The 27,132-nt window shown below is 40.9% G+C and overlaps 1 protein-coding gene across 1 annotated transcript in view; it reads right to left on the reverse strand.

Moving 5' to 3' along the window:
- The window catches only part of AP1M1 (adaptor related protein complex 1 subunit mu 1), a gene marked incomplete in the record, with an annotated part of 1,516,013 nt that overhangs the window by 395,971 nt on the left and 1,092,910 nt on the right, over positions 1-27,132 (reverse strand). Inside the window, 1 exon segment of the mRNA XM_044090737.1 lies at positions 451-522. Within this exon segment, the coding sequence (XP_043946672.1) occupies positions 451-522 (72 nt within the window).

A 27,132-nucleotide genomic window follows, 5' to 3' on the forward strand; every position in this document is an offset into this window, starting at 1 on the left:
GGATGCTACTCTCGATACTCTGAAGGGTATACAACAATCTGGCAAATGATATGCTGAGAAGTAAAACCAGTCCAATCTCGTAAGATTTTCTAAAACTGGTGTCTGGAGCATCAGTTACATGATGTACTAATGTAACATAGCCAAAGTCCTGCACTGTGAATTAAAAGTATAGAAACTACTGCAGCAGTCTCACACTCAAGCTCCTACATCTAAAAGCATGATCTCTAAATAAACAGGTACACTCTTTTACAAGTTAAAAGTATCACCCACACATTTCTTGACAGGAAATTAACTACAGACAAATACCAAGGAAAGTAAGTTGTACTTAGCAGAATTCAACTCACCGTATCAAACACTAAAATTACTCCATACACATTTAGGTGAAGGGATCCAAATTTATCAACCTAAAATTAAACGGAAATGCACTTAAAATTATTTAGGAAAACTGACCTTAATCATGTACTCAATGCGGCTGTGGGAATGCTTCTCAATCACAGATTCAATCCAGATTAAAGGTTTCACCTATTCAGAACACACAAAGATCAAAGATTACAGTTTAAACATTTTATTTCATAAAACAGAAAAAATGTTCATCCAGATCCACAAAATCTCACCTGAAAAACTATAGAAATTAGCAGGACAAATTTTACAAAATAACTGTCAAAAAACAGCTAACACTGCTATAGTGTATGAAAGTAATTTAATTCCAAATTTGGGGGAAAAAAAACTATCAGTCACCTTTCTGACACAAGGTGCTTTGTGACGTATAAAAGGTACTTACATTTTTTTAAGCACATCAACACCGTTAAACCCTAGTCTCTTGCTAAAGCATAACAGTTGCCAGTATTAGCTACCAAGTAACACCAACAAGAAGCTAAAACAGCTATAAAAGCTGTTACCGTAGTTTGCTTGCTCCCCACCAAAAAAGGGTGGTAAAATGAAGTGTTGCACACCTTTTAAAGCCATTAGTTCATCAGACAGACACTTGGACACTTAAAATTGTGACACATACAGAAGCCATTAACCAAGTATTCATTTTGCTTTCAAGGATGTAAAATGTTATACTCTTACACTTTCTGTAACTAGTAGTACAGAGGAGCTAAAGCTCTATACATTTAAAAAACAATGTGATCAGGACTCTCAGATTACAACTCAGATAATGTGTGTTCCTGAGATGATTGTTAAAATTAACTTTACAAGCCTTGTTTTTCTCCATTCTTCAGGTGAATTTCTTGACATCCTTGTCTCAAACACAGAACAACTTGACTATGATCAAAGATCTAATCATAACCTGCTATATCTATTACTCTACACAAGAGTAAATCTGCTACAATGTAAAAACACTAGCAGGACAGGCCTTTGGTTAACTGGTGCCCTAGGCAAAAGGTCTCCCCAGTGCCTCCTCAACACCCCCATCCTGGTCTACCTATACCATCCAGATAACTAGAAAAGCACACCTGCTAGAGAGGCTCCCTAGGCGGCCGCCTAGTTGGACTATGCCTAAGGCCAGCTATGAACACTAGAGTCGTGTAAGTAAAGTTACCATATCAACAGATGTTCAAAAGATCGCTGCAGCTGTACCCTTAGCTATACAACTTATTATCCTGCCAAGGATATAACAGCCAGCTTTTAAAGCTGCAGGGCACCCTTCATGAGCCCAAACTCTCAGGCAGCTCGAGCAGAGCTGCCTAAAATAAAAATTTGGGTGCCAAGCTATTCAGAACTGTCCTGCCAACAAAGAAAGAGATGCTAAGCTCTGAAGTTTATAATGCTAAGAAAAAAGAAAAATAAAACCACTCCCTGGCATAAATGTACCACAAAACAAGGGGATGAAGAGAGAGAGAGAGTGGTTATTACTGCAGTGATCAATCGAACATCTACTCTTATAGTAAGTTTGCAAACACAAATGTACTATGTTCATCATACTGATCAATGCTGCAGTAGCCTTAGCTACATGAGTCGATTACCACAGCTTACTATATTTGTAAGGTGGAAGGAGCCCCTGGAGAATGGTACTTGTCAAGCTTGATCTGGACCTAGAGAAGGAATCAAGCTTTTAGTGCTTTGTAAAACTATGCAGGGAGGACCAAGTTACTGCTTATAGAAGAAACAAACAAAAAACCAAGCAGATGAACTCTCCCAAGGTCGATTTATTCACCAACAATAGCGTAAGCGAAGTACAAAACCAAGCTTACGGTGAGCTCAGTGTCTCACCTTCATCAGACAACATTTACAAGCCAGCCATCTTAGTTTATATACTAAACAGTTAATTAATTAATTACATTCAATTATATGAAAACCCATCCAATTAAAAAGTATTTATGTGTATAAGTAAATAAGTAAATGTGTATATTTAAACACATATATCTATTATTGTAAAACCTCATCCTTAATACAAATAAATACTTTTTAATTGGATGGGTTTTCATATAATTGAATGTAATTAATTAACTGTTTAGTATATAAACTAAGATGGCTGGCTTGTAAATGTTGTCTGATGAAGGTGAGACACTGAGCTCACCGAAAGCTTGGTTTTGTACTTCGCTTACGCTATTGTTGGTGAATAAATCGACCTTGGGAGAGTTCATCTGCTTGGTTTTTTGTTTGTTTCTCTAGTTTGTGAATCACTGGCACGTTTGGAACAGTTTGTTGGTGTTTGCCCTGAGCAGTGTGAGCATGTCTACCCAAGGTTCACTATTTAGTCAGAATGAGGACGGTTTCTGTAATTCTCCAGCAGGAGAGGGTTCATCAAATGAGGCGAATGCCGAAGGTAACTTGACTCTCTTGCTTCAACTTGTTATGGATCGAGTGGACAAGTTGACACAAAAGGTAGACGCATTGCAAGTTAACAGTGTTACCAAAACGAGGAGCACTGAAGGGGTAACGCAGTCAGCGTCAGGTGTCTGTTCTAATTCTTCAGCTCCGGTTCTTTTTAACAACCCAGAGACATTACCGCTTTGCGGTACAAGCGCTTCCGATGTTATGCCGGTTACTGTGCTTGGCTCTTCGCAGAGTTTGGATAGCACGGACATCCCACCAGGGCAAAAAAACAGAAATTTAACGTGGAATAGCGAACAAGAAAGAAATAACTGTTCCACTAGTAAGGATGTGGCAAGCCCTTGTATTAATAGATTTCTTAGCCACCCCGATTTTTTCAGAGACGAAGTTATGGAAGAAAGCATTTCTAACGATCAGGAAAACCTAAATGACTTATCCTACTCTATTAATACATTTGACACTAAACTATTCAAGTGCAGGAAACTGCAGCTTGAAATCTCCTACTTGAAAGAATGTGTAACTAAAAAATTAGTCCCAAAAGGTTTACGCCAGTGGCGTTTTCCGGTTGGACTTATTGAAGGTTCAGAATTTCACAAGGACTTGTTAACCTTGTTTGACCAGCAAGGTTTTGAATACATGAATGTCATGATTTTACAGTATCAAAAAGAAGTAAATTCTCTTATGGCTGAGCTGGCTAACTTGGAGCAAACTATTAAAAGTGATCCTGAGTTTTTTAGTTACAAGTATGAATTTTTGCGCATTTTTAGTAGCATTGATGCCACCATTAATAAACTTACTAGTAACAAACGAAAGAAGATTAGCAGAGACATTAATGAATATCATCTCCACAAAGCTTATCCTCGACCACCATTGCTGTCTAAAACTGGAAAGTACGAGTTTAGACAGAACAAATCCATCTGGCAAACATCATGTAGCTTGTGGTCAGGATGAGATACCACAGGAGTCTCATGAAAACGAAGAGTTGCTTCCTCTTCGTCGTAGTGAGAGACTCCTTAGTAATGCTAATAAAACTGCCAATACTAACACTAATACTAATACACAGTTTGATAAAGACACCAGAGATGAATTTGAGGAGGACGTAGTTAACAGCTGTGACAACGTTAACTATCAGCAGGGTTTTTCCAGGGGCAACAACAACAGAAAAAACAAACAAATAAACGGTCAGAGCAGGACCAAATCAGAACAATTACAAGAATCGGAGAGGTCAACGCAGGAGATGATTGATCGGTTTTCTGACTTAGAGGTTCTGACAGACTCAAAAGGGGACTTTAAAATCTATAATTACACTTCTTTCAATATTGACTCTGACATGGTGGAGTTTTTTTCTAGGGGGTTATCTTTTGTACCTGACAAGCCGTTTGACCTGGTTAAAATATTGATTGATCTCAGATTATTTGTGAGAAAACTCAATTTAAAAATCTTGATGGGTGATGGTATTTCCCTTTCAGGTACACTTAGAGTTCCCAGTGTGTATAACCCCCCATTACATGACACACTTTGTCTATTTGAAAAGATGTGTGAGTACGATTTTAGAGCACTTAAGGCCAACCATCCCCCTAGTAAAAGGTATTTCAACATCACAATTCGAGAAAATCAGTTTCTCGAATTGTTGAAAAAATGTAATATTAGGGTTATGAAGCCCGATAAGGGGGGTGGATTGGTTTTTATGAACAATTGCGTATATGTTCAAAGCATGAACCTACTTTTAGAAACTGATAGATATCAAATCGTTAGTATTAACGAGGTCAACATAGCCTACGCAAGGATAAGGGGTCTGATAGAAGACCTATTTTTGGAGAATTGTACTGACCTTGATTTGTATCATTATTTGAATGTTGTAGCTCCTAGATTGCCGGTTTTATTCGGCATCCCAAAAACGCACAAGTCTTTGGAACAACCACCCTTTCGTCCTATAGTGGAAGGGCGTGGTTCTATTACTATTGCTTGTGCTAAATATATAGACAGCATTTTAAGACCCCTAATCTCCAAAGAAGTCCACATTTGTAAGGACTCTTGGAGTTTTCTCCAAGAATTGAGCAAGATCCCGTTCCAAGCTGACTCCTGGTTTCTGACTGTTGATATAAAGGACTTGTACACAGTCATACCACAAATGTTGGGTATCCAATGGATACGTGAATTCCTACTTGAAAGGAAAGTGGATGACAATGTGATTTATGTAGTTGAAACTTTACTTGAAATAGTATTAAGCAACAACTTTATGTCCTTTAACAGTATTTATCTTCAGAAATCAGTAGCAGCGATGGGATCACCCTGTGGTGGGAGCTTCGCTAATGGAGTATTAACGTATTGGGAGAAGAATTTTTTGTTCACTGACCCCTGTTTTATGTCTCATGTCACCTGGTACACAAGGTACCAGGATGACATGTTTTTTATATGGAAGGCTTCTCCTTTGGTAATACCTAAATTCCTAGATTCACTTACAAAAAAGACGCCTTTCTTAGAATTTACATACAATTTGCAAGAATCAAGTATTCATTTTCTTGATATTCTTATTAAGAAAGACGTGGCCAAATCTAAGTATAGGAGTTTAATTTACCGTAAGCCTACTTACTCAAATGCATTTTTGCATTTTACGAGTTCCCATCCTAGCTACCAAAAGAAAGCCATAGTTAAAGGCCAAATGGTAAGAGCTGCTAGGATGGTCTCGGAGTTTGAAGATTTTCTGCAAGAATGTGAACACTTGAGTATTATGTTTGCCAATAGAGGTTATCCTGGCTTGTTATTGAGTGACATTAAAACAGAAGTCACTACTAAAAGTAGGGTGGGTTTTTATAAACCTTTTTTGTGCACTGAAAATATTGTTTCGGATGTTGTCATTGATTCTTCATTTACATTAAGCTCTGTAAATGTTAATCCATCTGAACCTGATTTGAGATTTTTCTGTACTTATTCTGTTGACCACCTTGAAATCAGGAAGGTGCTTAACAAATGTTGGGCACTTATTACTGAGGACACATTTTTGACAAAGATTAGAATGCCCAAAAATTACTTTTAGAAGAGGGCAAAATCTAAAAAGCCTGCTTGAATCAATATCTAAGACTCCAACTCAATGTCTTGTAGGAACAAGGAAATGTGGTTCTTGTAACCAATGTAGGCATATTCTTACTGACTCAAAAGTTAGAATTAGGGACATAGAATATAAAATAATGGGGAAATTTAGCTGAGAGTCTATTGGAGTTGTTTATGTAGCTATGTGTCAAAAATGTACTGCCTTTTATATTGGAAAAACAAAAAGAAAATTTAGGCAGCGGATCTATGAGCATACGTATGCCATAGCTAAGCAAGATGTTAACAATGCCCTGGCCAGGCATATTCATGCCTGTCCGGGACATTGTTTTAAATTCACAGTTTTAGGAAAGTCATTTACTGATAATTTAAGTGGTCCTTGGCAGACATACTTGGAAGTAAATAAACTTTATTGGCAGTTACGAACCTGGGCATATATTAACCCAGGTTTAAATGAGTATGTCTCTATTGCCTCTGTCTTGAAATTGTTGTCTAATAAAAGATGAGAACATATACATAGAATATATCTACATATATACATTTTTTGGGTTTATTTTCTTACTTGTGTACGAGACATTTTAACAACAAGTAGGTATAAGATGTGTATAAACTAAATAAAATAAAACACAATAGGCTTTAGGGTATTTTCCTTTAGGTCCACAGGGTGGTTTACTTCTTTTAATGTATAGATAGACAATCAAATTTGATTTTAACTGAAATAGTTTTTTGATTTGAGTATTATGTATTTTTATTATTGTTCACGTGTTACACGCATTTAAAAATGCGTGTAAACGCTATGCAAATATAAAGTGTTGTCGAACAACAGAGTTGGATAAATTCTATGTTTATTTAACTTAATATAAGTTTTCCTGACATAGTATGTGTTTCAAGTTATTCTCTACTGACGTTTTTTATAAGTTGGTTTTAATATTTAAATTAGAACACAGTTAATGAAATGTTTTAGTTAGTGATTAAATGATGTTTTAGGATGAGGTTTTACAATAATAGATATATGTTTAAATATACACATTTACTTATTTACTTATACACAAATACTTTTTAATTAGATGGGTTTTCATATAATTGAATGTAATTAATTAATTAACTGTTTAGTATATAAACTAAGATGGCTGGCTTGTAAATGTTGTCTGATGAAGGTGAGACACTGAGCTCACCGAAAGCTTGGTTTTGTACTTCGCTTACGCTATTGTTGGTGAATAAATCGACCTTGGGAGAGTTCATCTGCTTGGTTTTTTGTTTGTTTCTCTAGTTTGTGAATCACTGGCACGTTTGGAACAGTTTACTGCTTATAGAAATCAATCCTTCATTAGACCCATTATAGAATACAATGCCACATTTGGTATGTACCTCTCAAGACATCTGCAACTGGAAAGGCCGCAGAAATACCTCACTAAAAGAATCACAGGCCTAAAGCAGATGCCCTATGTTGACCGTCTAAAAAAAACTTCACCTACACATCGCATATAGTCTACTCAGGCGATCTCTGCTTAACATACAAGGCCATGTCAAACCCAGAGCTGTTGGACATGCTACACTTAAAGCAATCCCAATCCCTCAGAAACGCACGCCCCAGGGATCTAAACCTTGTCATCACAATGAACAAAACATGCTGGAGGGATAGGTTCCTGAGTCAGGTACTCCCCAGACAATGGAATAGACTGCCCATACATGTCAAACAGAGCGCCTCTGACCCTCTTCAAAAGGAACCTTGATGATTGGATGGGAGATAGGAAATTCACCCTGGGGATCACGTCAGTCACCTTGCTAGACAGGATCCAGGGAAGTAAATACTGTGGGAAGAAATAGCCAGGGAATTGTTATGGCTATGCTGGTATAGGCCCTAGGGCCGACAGCCTAGTACCAGCCTATGAACCAAACCTTTCCAAAAAGCCATAGATGAAGCCAAGCCCCTAGTAGTGTGCGCCTTGACTCTGCCAGAAATACTTTTGCTGTGGTGAGTATAACAAAAGGTAATAGCCTTAGACAATCATTTGGAAATGGTCTGTTTTGACACAAGCTGGACCTCCTCCTTACCTTCACAAGGAATGAACAATTGATCTGAGAATCTGAATGATTTAGTTCTGTTAAGATAGTACCAGAGCTGTCTAGACATCCAGGGCATGGAGTATCCTCTCTCCCTCACTTATCGGTTCTTTGAATATTAGTGGAAGAGGTGGAAAAGAATTCAGGAACATTTATCTCCAAGGAAAAGCGAAGGCATCTGTCTTCTACACCTTCTCTCAGAGAATTGGAGCAGTCTCTTCCCAGCTGATTTTCACAAAGTAGGCAAAGAGTTCTACTTGAGAAACTCCCCACACATGGATCACCTCTTGAAAGACCCCCTGCTCTAGTTTCCATTCAGGAGGTTCTGCCCTTGTCCTGCTCAGCTTGTCTGGTAGGACTGTCACTGCCCGTATATATCTGCTTTTAACTCTACTCTATGCCTTGTCAATACTCACTAACTTGAACAAAACTGATCTCAGCAAACTCTCTAGCTGCTACAATCAAATTGCCAGGTTTGCCACAGGAACGCCCTACAGGACACACCATTGTCAAAACCTAAACCTCTTAGGATGGCTAGAACTCCCCAGGCTAATTCAATATAATCAACTTACTGTAGCATTCGAGGTTATTAACCATCCAGAAAAAACACCCTCCCTTAAAAACATTATTCATCCCTACAAACACGCTAAGCCACTTCGTTCCACTACAAAACTTTTGGTTCAATCTGTTAAAGCTAACATCCTATCTGGAGAATCTTTCTTTGCAAATTCAGTAGGCAAATCCTGGAATTCACTCCCATCTGACCTTACTCTGAACCCCTCCCTTAATCAGTTAAAAAAAAAAAATCTAACCCAGTATTTTAAAAATCACTGGTTATGTCCTTGCTCTAACCCTGACTAAGCCTCATCTACTTCCATATCTCTGCAATTTTTATTTACAGTGACTTACCTCTTACACTAAAAAGTTTGGAGAGAGAAACTAACATCTTTGCAGATACTCTGTATATAGCTGCACCTATAGGTCTGATAAGAGAAACTAACATATTTGTATATATTTCTGAATATAAACTGTATTCTTCATAGGCTTGAAATGTGAGACTGTGACTTTTATGTAATGCAATGTCTGTGCATATACTGTAACTAGCTTGTCTGTTTGTAAGTTTGGAGCGTTTCTCCCCTGGGCCTTCACTGAAAATGGACATGTATCCAGTCTGACTATCCCGGTCAACAAATGTAAAATAAAATAAAAATAAATAAATATGAGAGGTCGATCTAATGAAAGACTATACAGAGACTGTGGACAAAGTCCGCCACTATGGACTACTGACAAGGATCTAAGCCAACAATAGAAAAACTAGTGATGTGACATCTCTGCAGCCACAGATATCTCACTCTCCAGTGAAGCATATTCATCCATAGGCAGACAAACAGCATGGTGTACAGGGTAGCTAATATAATGCCCAAGAAATGCAAAGGGTTCCCATTTGTGTCCTCATTCAAGCTGCTATGGCAGCCATGATGCCCTTAGCTTGCTCTCTCCAGGCAGAGTGAGCGAAACTGTACATAATCCAACCTTGCTTCATCACTACTGCTTCAACAGACTGTTCCCATGGAAGGGCACAAGCAGGGCAACTATAAGGGATTTTTTTTTAGAATTCACCAAGAGCAGCCAACCAAGACAAAAGAGAAGCCTTCTTTTCCTTCATGGTTTCTTCCACCACAGAAATCATCTTGATAAACACTGTGGGCAACAGGACTGAACAAATGAAAACAGTATATACTGAAAGTAAACCTCATCTAAACTGAAGGAATAACATGCAAGGATCCCAAGTGATATGAAATGACAAAAGTATTCATCATGGAGAGCAACATCCAGTTGCCCTGAGGCAGCAAGTGAATGATCCTTGGAGAGTTACCACATACAACTGGCATACACTATGTGCTTACTGGAGTTAATGAGGCCTCTGATCTTCTTTTGTATGATTAAATGGTGTGAACACGACCTTTTTTTTTTTTTTTAAACAAGAAAATGTCTCTACAGCACCTGTGAGGAGTAATGTCAGAGTCTGTTCCAATAGATATGTAGAAAACATTGCTCAACTAATTACATATTTTCAGAGGGACAACCTAAGAGCTCCAAGAAGTGACTGCTGGAATCCATATCCAGAACCAATCACTCTTTAGTTACAGTTCAGGATGGGAGAAAACCTAAAGAATAAGCATCCCAAGTGTTACTCTGTAGCAGCAGTCTGGAGTGCTGCCCTAGCACCCACATAAGCTGTGCCCTGGAAAGCTTTGCCAGTGGATGACAGTGGAAAGCTCATACTGGCAATCATTTAGGTGTCTCCCTCCTGCTGTGAAGGTGACTTTCTGTGTGTGTGTGTGTGTGTGTGTGTGTGTGTGTGTGTGTGTGTGTGTGTGTGTGTGTGTGTGTGTGTGTGTGTGTGTAAGGGGGGGGGGTGTCTTGCAAGAGGCTGGGGATACCAAAAACCCTCCATGGTTGTTGATACAGGTCTCTTCTGCAAGACTTTCACAAGATCTTAGAGGCCTGCTCAAAAAGAACATCATTGCAGAAGATAACCAATATGGTTGATAAGACAACTGAACTACTCTCACCAATCTGTGAGACTGGCACAGAGTTTGAATTCCAACACTGCCAGCCTACACACCACCAGACTATGTGAAGAAAGTCCGCTGGCTAACATGGTGACAGTTTCGTAAATTAGGTTACTGGTACCAAGCAGGTTAAACTAGAAAAATGTGCAAATAAATCTAATTCAATAACTAGTTCACCAAATGCAACCTGGCTCCAGTGTGTGTAAAGGGAATTTGGACTACTGCCCAGACTGTGGCCAAAATCTACATAATAGCCATAAAGGGAACTGGAGAAACCATGCAGTTAACTTCAGGTTCTGTAGGTCCAAGTGTGACAGAAGATCCGGATGGGGATCAAGAAAGCCACAGGAGCACCCTTAAGTGAGGCCTGAGCAAGGGAAACAAGATTTGTCTGGGTCAGAGTGTGTCAATGATTATAACTGTGACTCTGCATGCTAATGCTTTCTAGAGAAATCTGGAAATGAGGGGAACTGGGGGAAGGCATACATAAATCTGTTGGGGAGGAGGGCACTGACAGACCACAGCATCCCATAGTGATCAGGGAGAAGTAGCTGCTGCACTTCTTGTTAGACGGGGGAAGCAAAAAGGTTGGCAGCAAGACTGGCCCCCAGCAGCTGAAGATTTGTTGATTACTGTAGGATTGAGAATCTACTACCAAGGCATCAGATTAGACCTGCTGTGCCTGTCCACTAGAAAGCTATCTCTTCCCAGAATGTGCACTATGACAAGAAAATTATGCAAATAGATTGTCCACTGGCACAGTCATGGACTCTCAGCAAACAGGGAAGGATATGATCTCTTTCTACTTGTTAATATACCATACTACATTTTATTATTTTAACAGCTATCTGAAATGCATGCAAAGCAAGAACTGCCCCCTGTTGTGTAAATTGGCCTCTGTTTGAGTCTATGTCCCTTGGCACTATTACACCTCAAAATGGCCCCCCACGCAAAAGAGGTGTCCATAGTAAATGCTGCTGATAGAGATGGAAACACAAAGGGTCATTCCATAATGACAACTGGGGACAAACTACTCTGAGATAAAGTCTTCTAAACTAGGTCATGTGTACTGGTTCAGATGGGAGATCTTAAAGTTGAGGCTACTGAACACTGAGCATCTACTGTAGTATTTTCATACAAAAGTGTGAGTAACCATGACTATGGAAGATGTTTTCAGTCCTAGAACTGAGAATTATTGAAGCTAGTGGAGTACATATTTCTAGAAGTCATTGGGTCACATCTCTCTGAGGGATAGAATCCTGCTGTGAGGAAGACTGACCATGCAAATCTATATAGCTTGAGCTGGCTGAAGATGGGAGTTTTAGTAGTTTACAGCCATACTTAAGGATAGGCAGCGCTTTAAAGTACAGTTGTGTACACTTACCATAAATGTAGATGTTAGAGTGTATTCACTGCTGCAGTCATTACATTTGGGTTATCTGCCTGCAGGTAGCCCTCAGCCGGCCTGAATATCAAAGTCTTGGAATCCTGTGTTGGATGCTGTCTCTTCTTCCATGACGTCAGGTCATCAGGGGTACAAAACATGCAGCCGACGTCATTACATCAGTTTTTCTTGCCCCAGATGTCAGGTGCCCCCACAATGGGAAGCATTTATATATGTTACACCTCCATCAAAAGGCAAATACACCAGAAAGCATAAAACAAGCAGCAAAGATGGAGTCAAGAGAAGTCGGGGGGGGGGGAGGCTGGAGGGAGGGTAACCAGGACCTCAACAGTGAATACACTCTGACATCTACATTTATGGTAAGTATACACAACTATACTATGTTCTTCGTGTTTCACTGTTGGTCATTTGGGTAGATTCCCAAAGCTAAGGATGGCAGGATGATGTTACAGAGCATTAGGACCAGCTATTAAGCCCTGCAATACTGCAGTGGCAAAACCAGCTCTGGATTTTGAAAAAATAAGCATGTGGTAGTGCTTGGTGAAGGTATGAACAGAGCTCCAGGTAGCAGCTTCTAGGATGGCCCTGGTAGGGACCCCTCTGAGAAAGGCTGTACAGGTAGATGCAGCCCTGGTGGAATGTGATCTTACCCCCTGTGGGGCTGGTTTTCCATGATGCTTACAGCATAAATGAATGCAATGGGGCTATCCATTTAGAAATGGTTTGCTTTGAAATGGCCTTCCCCTCTGCCCATGCAGCAAAGGCAACTAGCAGCTGTTCAGATTTTCTGAGAGGCTTAGTCCTGTCCAAATAAAATCTAAGTTGCCTGTGCACGTCCAGAGAGTGCAGAATTCGTTCTCCTTTGTTTTGTGGATTGGGGAAAAAAAGCAAATGAATGGACTGATTTAGGGCCACACTAGACACCACCTTGGGCATGAAGGAAGGATTGGTCCTGAGGTAAACCCTGTCTGCATGGAAGATAATGAAGGGCTCCACTGCCATAAGGGCCTGTAATTCAGACACTCTTCTAGCTGAAGTGATGGCTAGAAGGAATGCTGTTTTCCAAGAAAGGAATTTCAACTCTGCAGTTTCAGCTGGTTAAAATGGAGGGAAAGTGAGCTTTTCCAATACAAAGTTAAGATCCCAGGCTGGAGTAGGGACTCCCCTGAGGGGTCTTAAATTCTTAGCCCCTCTGAGGAATTGCTTTAACATTGGGTGAGAGAAGAGGGGTGGTTCAAAATTATAATGTGCTGAAATGGCAGAGGCATGAATTTTGATAGACGAGAAGGATAGGCCCTTGTGGAGCATTTCCGTTAAGTACTGAAGGATATGAGGTAAGCTGGGCACCGTAGTGCCCATCGCCAGAGTCTGTCTCCAGGAACAGCATCTTTTCCACTTTTCAGCATAGGATTTTCTAGTACTAGGTCTCCTTGCTTCCAGAATGACATCTAGCAACTGCTTACTGAGGGATGCTATTGGAGATCTCAAGGAATTAGCCAAGCTGCAAGGTTCAGGGTTTGAAGCAGAGGATGCAAAATCTGGCCCGCCTGCTGGGACGGCAGGGAAGGTGTCTGAGGTAGATGCCATGGATCCAGCAGTATAATACTGCGCAAGAGAGGGTATCAGTGCTGGCAAGGCCAGTCTGGTGCAATCAGTATTTTCCTTGGTTTGTCCTGTTATATCTTTAGCAGAAACTTCGAGAGGGGAGGCAGAGGGGAAAGGCATAAACTGAGAGGCTTTCCCAGGTAAAGGACAGGGCATCCACTTTCCAAGCTTGACTGTGGGGTGTCCTTGTGCAGAATTATTCCAATTGGTAGTACTGAGGGGAGGCAAACAGGTCTATCTCTGCAGTCCCCCATTTTTTTCTCAAGAGGTTGAATATTTTTGGTTCCAGTTTCCATTCGTGTGGGTCCATGAGATTTCTGATTAGGTCGTCTGCCAGTGAATTTAGCTTGCCTGGCAGGAATTGAGCTTGTAGGTGCACTTGGTAGCTCAGGGCTGTATTCCACAGAGCCATGGCTAGTCTGCAGAGAGGGTACGAGTGGGTTCCCCCTGCTTATGTACCACATAACTGTGGTGTCTGTCTTTACCAATAACTGTCCTGTAAGGATATGGTCTTTGAAGGCTGTCAGGGAATTCTGTACAGCTAACATTTCTTTTTGGTTGATATGCAGGTGCATCTGACTCAGGTTCCATTTGCCCTGAATGCACCGCCTTGCCAAGTGAGCCCCCCATGCATAGTCTGATCCGTCTGTAGTCAGGGTTTGGGCAGCAGTGGGTAAATTGAAAGGGAGACCCTTGTTTAGGTGGCAGGCCTCTGCCCACCAAAGGAACTCTGTCTTTATACAAGGAATGATAGGAATCATTATCTCTAAGTCCTGAGAATGTTGACAGCATAGGCTTTTTAGATACCATTGTAGTTTCCTCATATGCAGTCTTGCATATGGAATTAGTAGAATGAATGAGTCCATGAACCCCAGGGCTTGCAAGATTTTCCTTGCAGATAGCTGGGTCTTTGTGGCCAGTAGTCTGAAGTAAGCTGTTGAATAAACTTGTTTCTCTGGCGTGAAGTAAGCCCATCTGGGAAACTGTGTTCAAGCTTGCCCCCAGGAATACAATTTGTTGGCAGGGTACTAGATGAGATTTCTTTTCGTTTATGGTGGACCCCAGCGAGGTTAGATGTTTCTTTACAAATGCCATATGTTCTGAAAGCATGTCCTGGCTTTCTGCCTGAATTAGACAATCGTCCAGGTATGGGTATATTTGAATATTTCTCTGCCTGCAAAATGCAATGGCTGGAGCTAGACATTTTGTGAATACCCTGGGCGCAGTAGATAAGCCAAAGGGAAGTACAGAGAACTGGTAGTGCACAGAGCCTGCTCTGAAGCGTAAGTATTTCCTGCAAGATTCCCTTATTGGAATGTGCAGGTAAGCTTCCTTTAAGTCTAAGGTTGCCAACCAGGCATCTTTGCCTAGCATAGGAAGCAGCTGTTGAAGTGTTAGCATTTTGAATTTTGGGATTACCAAAACGGTGTTTAGAATAGAGAGGTTCAGGATAGAATGCCAGGAGCTTTCTTTTCTGGGTACCAGGAAGAGTCTTGAGTAAAAACCTTGTCCCCTTTCTTCTGCTGGGACAGGATGAATAGCCCTGATACTTAGAAGAGAGAGAACGTGCTGTTGAGCCTCTGCCCACTGATTTGGGGTTAGGTCTGGCCAACCGTTTGGGGTTGGTAATGTGTGGAAGTGGAATATGTATCCTTGGAAGACTATTTAAAACCCATTTGTCCTGGGCAATGAGTTCCCAGTTTTTTGCATGCAGGGCAATCTTTCCCCCCTAAGGGAGCAGGCAGTTGAGCAGGGCATGGGAGATTTAAGGTTAAGTCATTATGACATTTTTCCAAAGGGGGTGTTTTACTACTTCCAGCTTTGGAAGTGGGAGCACCCCACTGCTTAGGCCTGTGTGCGCCTTGAGACTGTAGCCTAGGTGGTCTGCTGTTCCTGGGTTTGGACTGAGAAGGCCTGAAGAGACTGGAAAGGACCAATTTTTACATGGCCAATGCCTACTAAATCTGGGAGGCTATGCTTACAGGAAATATTTAACAGTTTGCATAGATTTAGGTTTTTCCTCCATCTTTTAAAGGACGACTTCTGCTCTGTTGCCAAACAGGCGGTTTTGGTTTAAGGGAGCATCCAGTAATCTAGCTTTAACATGATCTGCCAAGTTTTGCTCCTTAAGCCAAGCATGCCTTCGAAGAACAGAACCAGTGACAGCAGCACTGCAAGATGCTTCTAGAGGGTCAAAACCACATTGCAAAGTATGTTTACCAACTTGTTCAGCAGAATGCATTAAATCCTGTAATTCTTTATGCTCAGCACAGTTAGGAATCAACATAATTTTCTGTTTAAGTAGTCCCATAATATGCTGCTGATACTTTAACATATGAAAATGGCCAAAGTAGCAGAAGGGTATACCTTCTTACCCCATCTGTCCAAGGCCCTGGAATCTCTATCAGAGGGGGTAGGGTTTTTGGCAGTAGCAACCTTAATGCCTTTAGGTCCATGGGAAATGGTCTCTGGGTCCACAGTAGGATTCTTGAAGAGGAACTTGTGAAAGTCAGGTATTCTGTAATACCTGTCAGGTTTTCTGGGAGCTGGAGGAAGTGTCTGGGGCCAGGCTAGATTCCAAGAAGGCATCATCTACCATGTCCAGGACAGGAGGGATAGCTAAACGCCTGTTGAGGGAGGAGTAGGAATTCCCTAAGTCTCTTTTTGGAGTAAGAGTAATCTTGGCTTTCCCAGCTGAAATGCTCCCTAAGAGAGTGTGCAAGGTTTCACCAAAAGAAACATCTTCTGGAGGAGAGGCAGAGGAAATGGAATCCTCTGCATCAGAATCCTCATAGGTAGATAAGATCAAATCCTGGTAATCGTAAGAAACAAATTTCAGAATCCTGTTCAGAAGAAAAAGGAAGATCAGTTCTACGTCTCAGAGGGGGAAGGCTGGTTTCCCCTAATTAAAGTAATAAGGTCTTCAGCCATTCTTGTTTTTTAAGCATATGGGCCTGACCAAGCAGTTTGGACGTTGGTTTTCTTGGCGTGGGTTGAGTTTTAGGCCTTGAAGAAGAAGATGGCATCGGTTTGAAATACATGTCTGTAGGCCTGAATACATCCTCAGAAGCCGGTGCCTGCACAGCAGCTCCGGACCCATCCAAAGTTGAGACATCCGCAGGTTCCATAGTCGAAGAAGCATCTCGTGACATACGAATGGGTCTCAGCAAAGGCCTGCGAAAGCACCTGAGTACCGGTGAACTGGTGACTAACTTAGCGGAAGCATCGTCGGCAGTTTTGGACCGATGTGGTCTGTCTCTGTCTTTACCTTCACTTTTTTTGGAATATCGGTAGTTGGATGGCTTAGACGACATTACTGGATAGTTAAACCGTGTACCAAAATAATTTGCTTCAAAAATAGACGACGAATAGTTCGGGGGTTGAATAAAGCACAAAACCAACAGCGAGGGACGTCGTGGTCTGGGTCTAAATAAGGAATGCAGTACAAATGAAAATCTTTGAGGTATTTGCTTTCCACAGGTAAGACAATTGTTAACTTTTACTGACAACGGTTTAAGAGCAAGAAAAAAGGATCCCCAATGGGGTACTTAGCTTTTTTGAAGACTTCAGTTCTGAAACTCGAAAACTAAAATTTCAAGGGTTGGCCAACCGGCACTTACAAACTGCTTCTGCTTCAGGCACTGCACGGCAAGAAAGACTGATGTAATAGTGTCGGCTGCATGTTTTATACCCCCTGATGACCTGACATCATGGAAGAAGAGGCAGCATCCGATGAAGGAATCCAAGAGTTTGATATTCAGAATGGCAGAGGGCTACCTGCAGGCAGATAACACACATGTTATGACTGCAACAGTGAAACACGAAGAACATCAAGTGATCACTAGCTGCTAAGGACTCTGGTTGTTGCAGTGAGGAAACAATTTAAGCATGAAAGACTGATTCTTTTGAGTCTTAGCTACTTCTTCCATGCACTTGTAGGACACCGGGGTGGGGCTGCTGTGTGACTGAAAGGAAGGACTCAAAAATGATTGGCTTCCATCATGAAGCAGAGGGATCTTCTGGATGCCTTAGAAATCTTGCGATGGAGGCACGCAGGAAGTCTATGGAGCACATCCAATTTCCTTTCAGACATTGCAACATAGTTTGGACTGTGACCATTCTGAATAGAGTCTTTTTGATGTAAAAGTTAAGGCTGCTGAGATCCAGAATTACCCTGAGGTCCTTGCTTTTCTTGGAAACTAAAATGAAAATAGAATAGATTCTGGACCCTATCTAGTCTTGTGAGATCTCTCAGATGGCTCTTAACTAAAAGAGAAAGAACTTCTCCCTTTTCAGCTTTGAGCTGGTGGGGTGCAATATCTGGGAGCAGCTGTGACTGAAGGGGAGAGAGTTGGAAAAAGGGTATGGTAAATCCTCTTAATATTACCTCTCTTACCTGCTGGTCTTGCATGATGGCCACCCACACAGCTGAATGGAGAGATAAACAAGCCACCAGTTGCCTCCAGAGGTGGCAAGTTGGGTAAGCCTTCAGTGATGGTCATTTTAATTGTCTGAAAAGGGCTCCTGAAATACCTGGTTCTGTGGAGTTCCACCACCTCAGGGTAAGCATCCGATGAGAGGGCCATCTCTGCCACAGCCAACCCTGTCAGAGGTGAAATCAAAGGTCGATCTTGAGATTTCTAAACCACAAAGACTTGGACCCCTTCTGATTCCTTGTATTTTTGAGGGTCCCGAATCTAAAACATATGGCAGAATCCTACCTTCCTGTTCAGATCTTACCTGTCCTACAAGAGCGCAAACAGCCAAGATGCATCAAAAAGAGCATTAATGAAAGACTATTTAAAATTGTATGAAAACTCAAAGGTGAAGCAAGGCATGACTAAGACTGATGTCTATGTCAGACACTCTAGTTGCCTCCCCAAATGCATTATATAATAGCCATATGAAGAGGTTAGTGATTCTCTGCACAGTTTCTCTGACACTGTAGTGGATGATTTACACACACAGTCTAAAGTCTTCTCTGCTAAACCTCTCAGGAATTAATTCATGTTTGTCATATAAGGGAACTTGCTCATTCTGTCCAATGATCTAGATTCTTTGTTAGGTAGATGTGATAGCCACTGCCTCATCTGTCAGTTCTCGCTTGGTGATTGCTGTGACAGTCCACTTGAAGGCCCTTGGAGCAGTGCTGCTGGTCCTTGGGTGGGCATTGAATGCTGTCAGTTTACATGGTATGGCTTCTGTAGTATCCAGTTCCTGTCAAGTCCTCCTGGCAGTCAAATATATGATTTTTTTGGGGAGGACCACCCAAGAAGTAGAGGGTGCAGAATGGTAAAGCCTCAAAAAGCACTAGTCCTGAGAGGGGAGTCAGTTGGTCAATATCCTCTGTTTCATCAATTCAAAGGGCTTGCCAAAGGTGGCATTTTCAGGAAGGGATTGTGTGGTGCCCATGTTCTCATCCATGTCAGTGTTTGATGTCAGGACTCTGCAACGGAATCCACATGACTCCTATTATATGTTCTCTTCCTGGGCATTTTACAAAGTGTGGCTAAACTAAATTCACAGCAGATTTTGACTGAACCAATAGAAGTTCCTTAAGGCTTTCTATTCTGCTGTATGATTGGGACTTGGGATGAACAGGCTGAAGGACCAATGCATGGGTGTCAGGGTCTGCGGCTCATACGGGTGAAAGATGTCTAAAGCCTAAGATGAGTGACCATCATCCACTCCATATCCCCGAACAATGACTTAAAAATCCGTCAACATTGGAGATCTCTGTGCAGGAGCTGTGTCCATCCTCACCAAAGTGGGAGTAAGCAGAACTGAGGGAGGATGCCTCTGAGACCAAGGATCTAGAATGCCTTGAAGTGGAGTTTAGTGTCAGTGCACTGAAGGCAAAGAACTCTCACACCGACAGAACCAAATGAGTTAGTGCCATGGATGGTGCTATAGACTTGACATTTAGCAAATGGCCCTGGAATTCCCCTCAATGTCGAAGGTCTTGGCATTGACTAAAATGGAACAGGTACTGACACAAAGTTAAATGGTACCAGTAAGAAGAGTAGAGAAGAGAGACTATGGATAATGCTTCAACTCCAAAGTCACCTGTGCTGGTATTGGGACTGGGAAGCAAGCAAATTGACAGACTTATCAGTGGGACAACCTGATCCAACTTTAAAAATGGAGAGGAATGGGATGACATCCACCTCTAGCTGTGCCTTCAAGAAATCTATCATTATCTGATCTCAAATCAACTTCAATGGTGCTCTTAAAGGACAAAACACTTATGTGACGAGGTAGAAAGTGGTCTGGGGGTGAGGAAGCAGCAACTTTCTCTCTCTCTGAAGAAACCCTACTGAGCTGCTTGTTGGAGAAAATGTCCCTAATAACTGTAAGATCAGAGGTCAATAGAAAGTAAGACTTTCACACAAATGCCAGTGATGACCGTACCGGCTATTATCTTAGAATTTTCAAGCTGAGGAAGGGGCCACCTTGACAGGTTCTCTTCCACTGCACTCCCTTTCTCCTTACCTTTTTTCTTTTCTGTTCTGTAAAAGGAGAAAGCCTGGCTGTCAGGGTGCAGAAAGCAATTTAGAATATGTTTCTGAAATCCACTAGAGACCGATGCCAGAAGGACTTACATATGGCAAAGTCTGCCTGGAGGTACTCAAGCCCACAGGCACACCACAGAAAGACTGTGAGGGTCCTGGAATGGGATTTTGTGGTCACACTTACTGAAGTTCTTCTCAGTCACAAGCAAAGACAGAGTATTTCACTACAAGAAGAAACACTAACCTGGAGCACAACTAGCAAAACTCTGTAGAGCAAAACTCTAAATGCTGAAACACTAGTATATAGAAACTGTAGAAGAAAATAGAAAAGCAAAAGTAGAATATATAGGGAGGTGAGACTTACTCTGTAGATGTTGAGAAGAGTCGAAGAATAAGTAAGCAAAAGCTAGTCAAAAGTAGCTAAGATAGTAAATTAAAAAAGGAGACAAAAATATATAAATACATAGTGCGCGTTTTGGATCTAGGAATTATTAATAATGACACGTTTCAACGAAACTGAAATGGTTGAGCACACTTCTGCAATAGTCTGCAAAAAAAAAAAAGAAACAACACATTAAACATGTACCCCCACATCCCCCTAGTTTTATATTCTCACTCCAAAATCACACTACAGTGGGGAAAAGAGGGGATATTCCCTTATCCCCACTGTACTGCGAGCTCAGCAACAGCCACTGTTATATATTTTTTTGAGCTCACTTCAGCGAAAGTGCATTTTTGGTGAAAACACACTTTTGTGAAAGTGTGCTCACCCGTTTTGGTTTCAGTGAAACGAGCTTTCGCTCAACAGTCCTAAACCCATATATATATATATATATATATATATATATATACATACATACATACATACACACACACACACACACACACACACACATATACACATCTATAGAACTACAACATCCAGAACGGCACTCGAATCAAGCCTCTGTGGAGCCAGAATGGCTTAGCAGATGCTGTAAAAAAAATAAATCCACCACGAAAAATGCAGAAAAATGCTTCTTTACTTAAGTTCTTTTGCTTTAGTTCAGTGCAATGAAGTAAAAGCACACAACAGCTAACAGCTCAAGGCTATAGTAGCATACCGTTTCACCCTCTGGTATTGGCAGTGCAGTATTGCAACTTATTTTCCAAGAGGACTTAATGTTTTAAAGTGAAAGTGACCAAACCCTACTACATATACATCAATGCATAACACAGAAACTAAACAATAAGCAAAAAAGCCCAATATATAAAAAATATTCATAATAAATATATGACAATCAGTCAGTTTACTATCAAATTGCTGAAGTAACGTTCCGTGTTGCCTAATGTTACTTGAACGAGACAGTTCATATATGCGAATGCCATTGTGCAGTGGGAAATCTATCCCTTTACTCTTTGCAGTGCGATCTCGGAGTTGGGTTGGAATATATATTTAGCAAGGGGTGTGGAGGGCGTAGGGGGGCTTGCCCTCCTGAAAAAGTGAATTTGCAGGGTAGGAGCTAGACTTACCTTAGCTTCTATGCGGACATCCCATTCACTATTCGATCTAAATTTCGAATCTGCTGAATTCGTTAATCAGATTCGACATTTAGACCTAATTAGTAAGCATGGATTTGGCTTTATGGTTTGACATTCAAAAGGGAATTTGTTTTGAACGTGAACATTTTGACAGTAAACCCATCAGTTAATGGCTACAACATGAAGAAAAATATAAATATATACATATGCAAATAAAAAAAAGTGCATATGTATATGAATAAACACAAACACACCAAAAATAATTTTCTACCAATATTCATTAAAGGCCTGGTTTATAAATAGCCCACAAATTTATTATCCAAACCCTTTCTTTGTAATCAAATAATTTATGTTTAATGAGTTTGGATAAAATATTTCCTGTCACAACATCCAAATCAACCAAATAAAAAAAAGTGGGCAGCTGCATGTTCAATAATATTTACATAATATACTCCTATTTCATTTGCAGTTAATATCAGTAAGATGTGTAGCTATCCTATGCTTAAAGGTATGAGATATTTGCACCACATAAAAAGCACCACACTAGCAAACTGACATGTAAACAATCCAATCAGTATCGCATGTAATACGATGACGAATTTCATACACAGTACATTGGAAGTGGTGACAGAAGTAAATTATTTAGTCTGAGAGACTACTTTACAATAAACACACTTAACACAAAGTGGAATTGCATAATTTCCTAATATCTACTGTGTTCCTGACATCATTTGCCCTTTTTTAAGGCTGAATATGTTTTTGTTATATTGGGCATTTTTACATACTGTTAATGTTTAGTTTCTATGTTATGCATTTATGTATATGTAGTAAGGTGTGGTTACGGTCACCTTAAACCATTTTGGAAAATAAGATGCATTATTGATGCCAGAGGGCAAACCCGGTATGCTGCTATCGCCTTGAGAAGTGAGCTGTTAGCTGTTGCGTGCGGTTTAATTCATTGTACTTAACTGAAGCAGTTTGTTTGGACTGTAGTATCCTGTTCTGGGCCTGTGCACCTGTTTTGTCATGGTTGTAATACACAACATATATATATATATATATATATATATATATATATATATATATATATATATATATATAGATATACACGCACACATATATATATATATATATATATATATATATATATATATAGATATAGAGATACACACAGACATACATATATAGCTGTATCCAAGACTGCTTGCAAACTTCTGTGCCCCCCAAGCCTCTCTGTCGGAGGGAAGCCTTCCAGCTTGTCATTGGGAGTGATAAGCACTAGGTAGTCTATCTACCACAAGCGGAGCAGTTTCTGGCCCAGAAATTGTAGTTTATTGGCTGTTTGGGCAGTTTTTCCATCTCTTTCAACTTACTGGTTTAAAAGCTCGCATTACGCTTGTTTCCTGCCTTTCCTGTAACTAGTCTAGCTCAGACACAGATTTGCTGTATCCAGGACTGTTTAAGCTGCTGAGAGGTGCAAACGTCTGCTCTTCAATTTTACCTTAAATCTTCTATAGTTCTCTCCTCTCCTGCACTTTTGCTAGCTTATTTGTCAAGCACTTACCATACCAGACTTTTAACAATTATTGTACCACACAACTGCTACCAGCACTAAACGTTCTACAAGGAAACAGTTCCAGTACTTATTATTAATGCGCACCCCCTCCAGGCATGTCTAAAGGTCAGTTCTCTGTGCTTTCTGCTATTAAAGTGGTGAACTTAGGGATCCTGAGGCAATGCAGCAACTGCCTCAAGTACACCGGCAACCATCTCTTCTTACTTTCCAACACTCAGACTTGTGAGATGCACGTATATATCCAAACTGGAAGCCACGCAATCTCCAGCCAAGACTGGAAATGCTGGTCAAGAGGAGAAGGTCAACACTTGCACCACACCACATGGGACACTCGCACTGCCTCCACATAAAAAAAACAAACCACACACCCACCTTCGTGGAGGCTCTCACACAACTCTCCTAAACAGTGTGCCACTTAACCAAAGTCCCCAAGGCAAAACAGCATGCCCAGCACACTAGTCATAGGTGACTCGATAGTGAAGCACATTGATGTCCCACTCACTAGGTTGAATAAGGAGAAAGTAACAGTCAGCTGCCCGTCAGGAGCCAAGTTCCACCATACAACTCACGCACTCAGGTCTCTCAACAACAGGTACAAATATGACTCTCATTGCACATATGGGTGTGAATGACCCGAGACTTACCTCCCTGGACTACATGAAGAGAGACATGGAGGAGCTCTTGGATTATGTAGGCCAGGCGGGTATGATACTAGCCCTGAGCAGCATCCTACCATCACCCAGAATGATACCGCAGTACAAGCAGAAAATGATTGATTTCAACAAATTGCTAAGTTTCTGGTGTCATTATAAGGGGATACAGTATCTGTCTGCCTGGGATGACATGATTAACAGACCTCGATGTTTTGCCACAGATGGCCTGCATCTACCACCCCTGGGCTTCTGGATACTGGCCAAGGATCTTGCCACCCCTATAGTGCCTTTTTTGGTGGTGTTCCAAAGACCAAATTAACAGCTACAAACAAATGTAATCTGAGGGTCATGCTGCTCAACACTAGAAGTCTAAATCTCAAAATGCACTCACTCGAAGCACTCCTTAAAATGGAGAGCATTGACATTTGTGCTGTAACTGAGACCTGGTTCAAGGCAGCAGAAAGCACCACTGCACTACCAGGCTTTAACTTATTCCACACCGGCCCCAGAACTCTGACCGAAGCTTCAAAGGTGGTGGTGTTTCCATATTCATAAAGGAGGAACAACCTCCAGACTGGTAGCCCAACATAATGCATCAGAGATACTGCAGGTGCAGCTAACATTGGGTAACACAGTGATTCAGGTCGTAGCCTGCTATAGGTTCCCCAACCATGTCCCAAGATACTCACTCCATATTCCTAAGCACCCTGGAAAATATTATGGTCCAACCTAATACACTCATACTTGGTGACTTCAACTACCCCTCCTCCATTAACTGGAAAAACTACTCATGTACCAATACATTTGCCCAATGTTTCCTGGAATTCATTAATTCCAATGCCCTGGACCAGCTTGTTCTTACCCCCACTAGAGGAACATCATCCTTGACCTGGTCATAAATAACATATGCGACCACTGCTCCACAACAACAGTCAACTCCTCCCTGATTACATCCTACCACAAACTAATCACCTTGAAAAATCCCCCCCCCCCCAGCAAAGGTAACTACCATGTAAAACTTCTGCAAAGCTAACTTTGGGCTCCTAAGAACAGTGGTGGCTAAGTTCACTGCACCCATGCAAATGCAGAATAGTTGCATGACCGCTGAATCATGCACCAATGCACTGTACAAACATGTCCAATTACAATAAGACCATAGGGTGCCCTGGTAGGTATAGTTGCAACACACAGAAGTTGGTATATATTGCCACCTGTGTTAGTTGCAATGCATTCGTGGGCAAAACTGTCCGTAGGTTAAAAGAAAGGATTGCAGAACACAAGAGGGATATAAAAAAAAAGGAGACACAATGCATTATACACGCATAGTACACACTGTGTTAATTTTAAGAAATGTGTTTTCTTTGTGATTGATAGAGTGACATCTTTTGAAAGAGGAGGTGATGAAGGGTTGAAGGTAGAATTATTGGAATATAAATGACAAAATACTGGATGCAACAACCCCACCAGGTTTGAATGAATATATTTCTCTAAAACCTGTTTTAAAAGATAGGGCTAACAGAATCTAGCATAAATAGATGATCATAAGGTATTTTTATACTCTTATAAGTTTTTTTAATTTGCTACTAACACTAATACTTTGTATATTTTTTATTCTTTTGTATTCATCATGAATATATTTTTTTATCTGACTTTTGTTTGATTGAGAGATGTAAGTTTATATATTGCAGATAAAATGTTTTATATATTAGTTTTAACAGCAAGATTAGGCATTAGTATTCTTTACTGTGCGTGGATACATTCGGTGTTTAAATTTGGTTAGCAAATTATTCAATTGTCTAATTGTTTGGGTATTTAATGTATGGTATGGATAATTTTCACTTACTCTGAAGAAGCCAGTTGTAATAGTGAAAGCGCTTAGCAAGTGAATTTGGATGCTTTTGGATTAAAACTCTAAACTTCTGCCTTGTGCTTTGGACGTGGTTGTTTTTTTGTTTTTTACTGGATCTGTACCCTGTGGGTATTCAGTTTGCGGTGCAAGGTGGTTCATACAGCCTATCCTGATTAACCAAGACCTTTGATACCATTCCCCACTCAGGAATTATAGAAAAACTCACTAAGCTAGGCATCAACCAATATATCACTAGGTGGGTTTCAAAGTGGCTCACAGACAGAACCCACAGTGTGTAAGTAGGCGGCTCCAAGTCAGACTGCTGACCAGTCAAGAGTGGAGTCCCACAGGGATCGGTCCAGGGTCTCCTGTTAAGTATCTACTTCTTAGAAGTCCAGTCCAACACGAAGGGACTCTGGCTGACAAATTGCACAGAAGATTGCAAGTTGGGAACCATTATTAACTCCCCAAGTGATGCGGACATCCTACAGAAAGGCCTCACTGAGACCAATGACTGGTGTCAGAACCATAGCCTTGCACTCAATGCCAAAAAATGTGTCATCATCCCTTTTGGGAAAAACCCAGTTCCCATGAACTGACATATCGATAGTAGTCCACTGAACACAAAGCATTACAAGAGATCTGGGAACACAGGCTGCCAGCAACCTCTTTTGATCACCACACTGCCACTGTGGTTAAGAAATCCTTCTATGTTGCACATCTCATTACTAAGGCTTTTGCATCCAAGAGGAAAGAGTTTCTGGTCTCCCTCTACTCTTCCCTCATTAGGGCAATCACATGTACCTCACTAGACACCTGCAGCAACTGGAGAGGCTGCAAAAGTACCTCACAAAGAGGATCAAATGCCTTAAACACTTGTCCTATATGGACAGACACAAAAAAAACCGCCAACTATTCTCTGTCTCATATCGCTTACTTAGAGGTGATCTCTGCTCGACTTACAAAGCTATGTCTGATCCAGCTCCATTAGAAATGCTACATCTAAAGAAATCCCAATTGCTCCGCACCACACGCTCCACAGACCTCAACCTCATTACCACAATCAACAGAATATGCTGGAGGGACACATTCATAACTCAGAGACTGCCCATGCTATGGAATAGACTTCGCATACATGTCAAACAGAGCACCTCATTGGCGCTCTTCAGCAAAAATCTTGATGAGTGGATGGGAAATAGAAAATTCACCCAGGGATAACTCCAGTGGCTCTACTAGTTGGGGTGTGTGTGTCGGGAGGTGGATTTAGTTTTGGTCCATTTACGTTTTTACTCGTGGTGGCAAAGTGGTTCCTTTCCAAGGGAAAGGATTTCGGTAGTCCTTGCTTTCAGATTACTGCAGTTTCAAACTGGGAATGGGTAAGTGAGATTTGATTAACTAATTTTGATGGGTCTAAGTAGATCCATATCCACACACACACATATAGATATATATATAAATAAATATATATATATATATATATATATATATAGAATATACTGCGTGTATATATATATATATATATATATATATATATATATATATATA

Source organism: Protopterus annectens, chromosome 13.part0 (genome assembly GCF_019279795.1).
Source record: "Protopterus annectens isolate FY-2018-M chromosome 13.part0, PAN1.0, whole genome shotgun sequence".
Classification (NCBI taxonomy): domain Eukaryota; kingdom Metazoa; phylum Chordata; order Ceratodontiformes; family Protopteridae; genus Protopterus; species Protopterus annectens.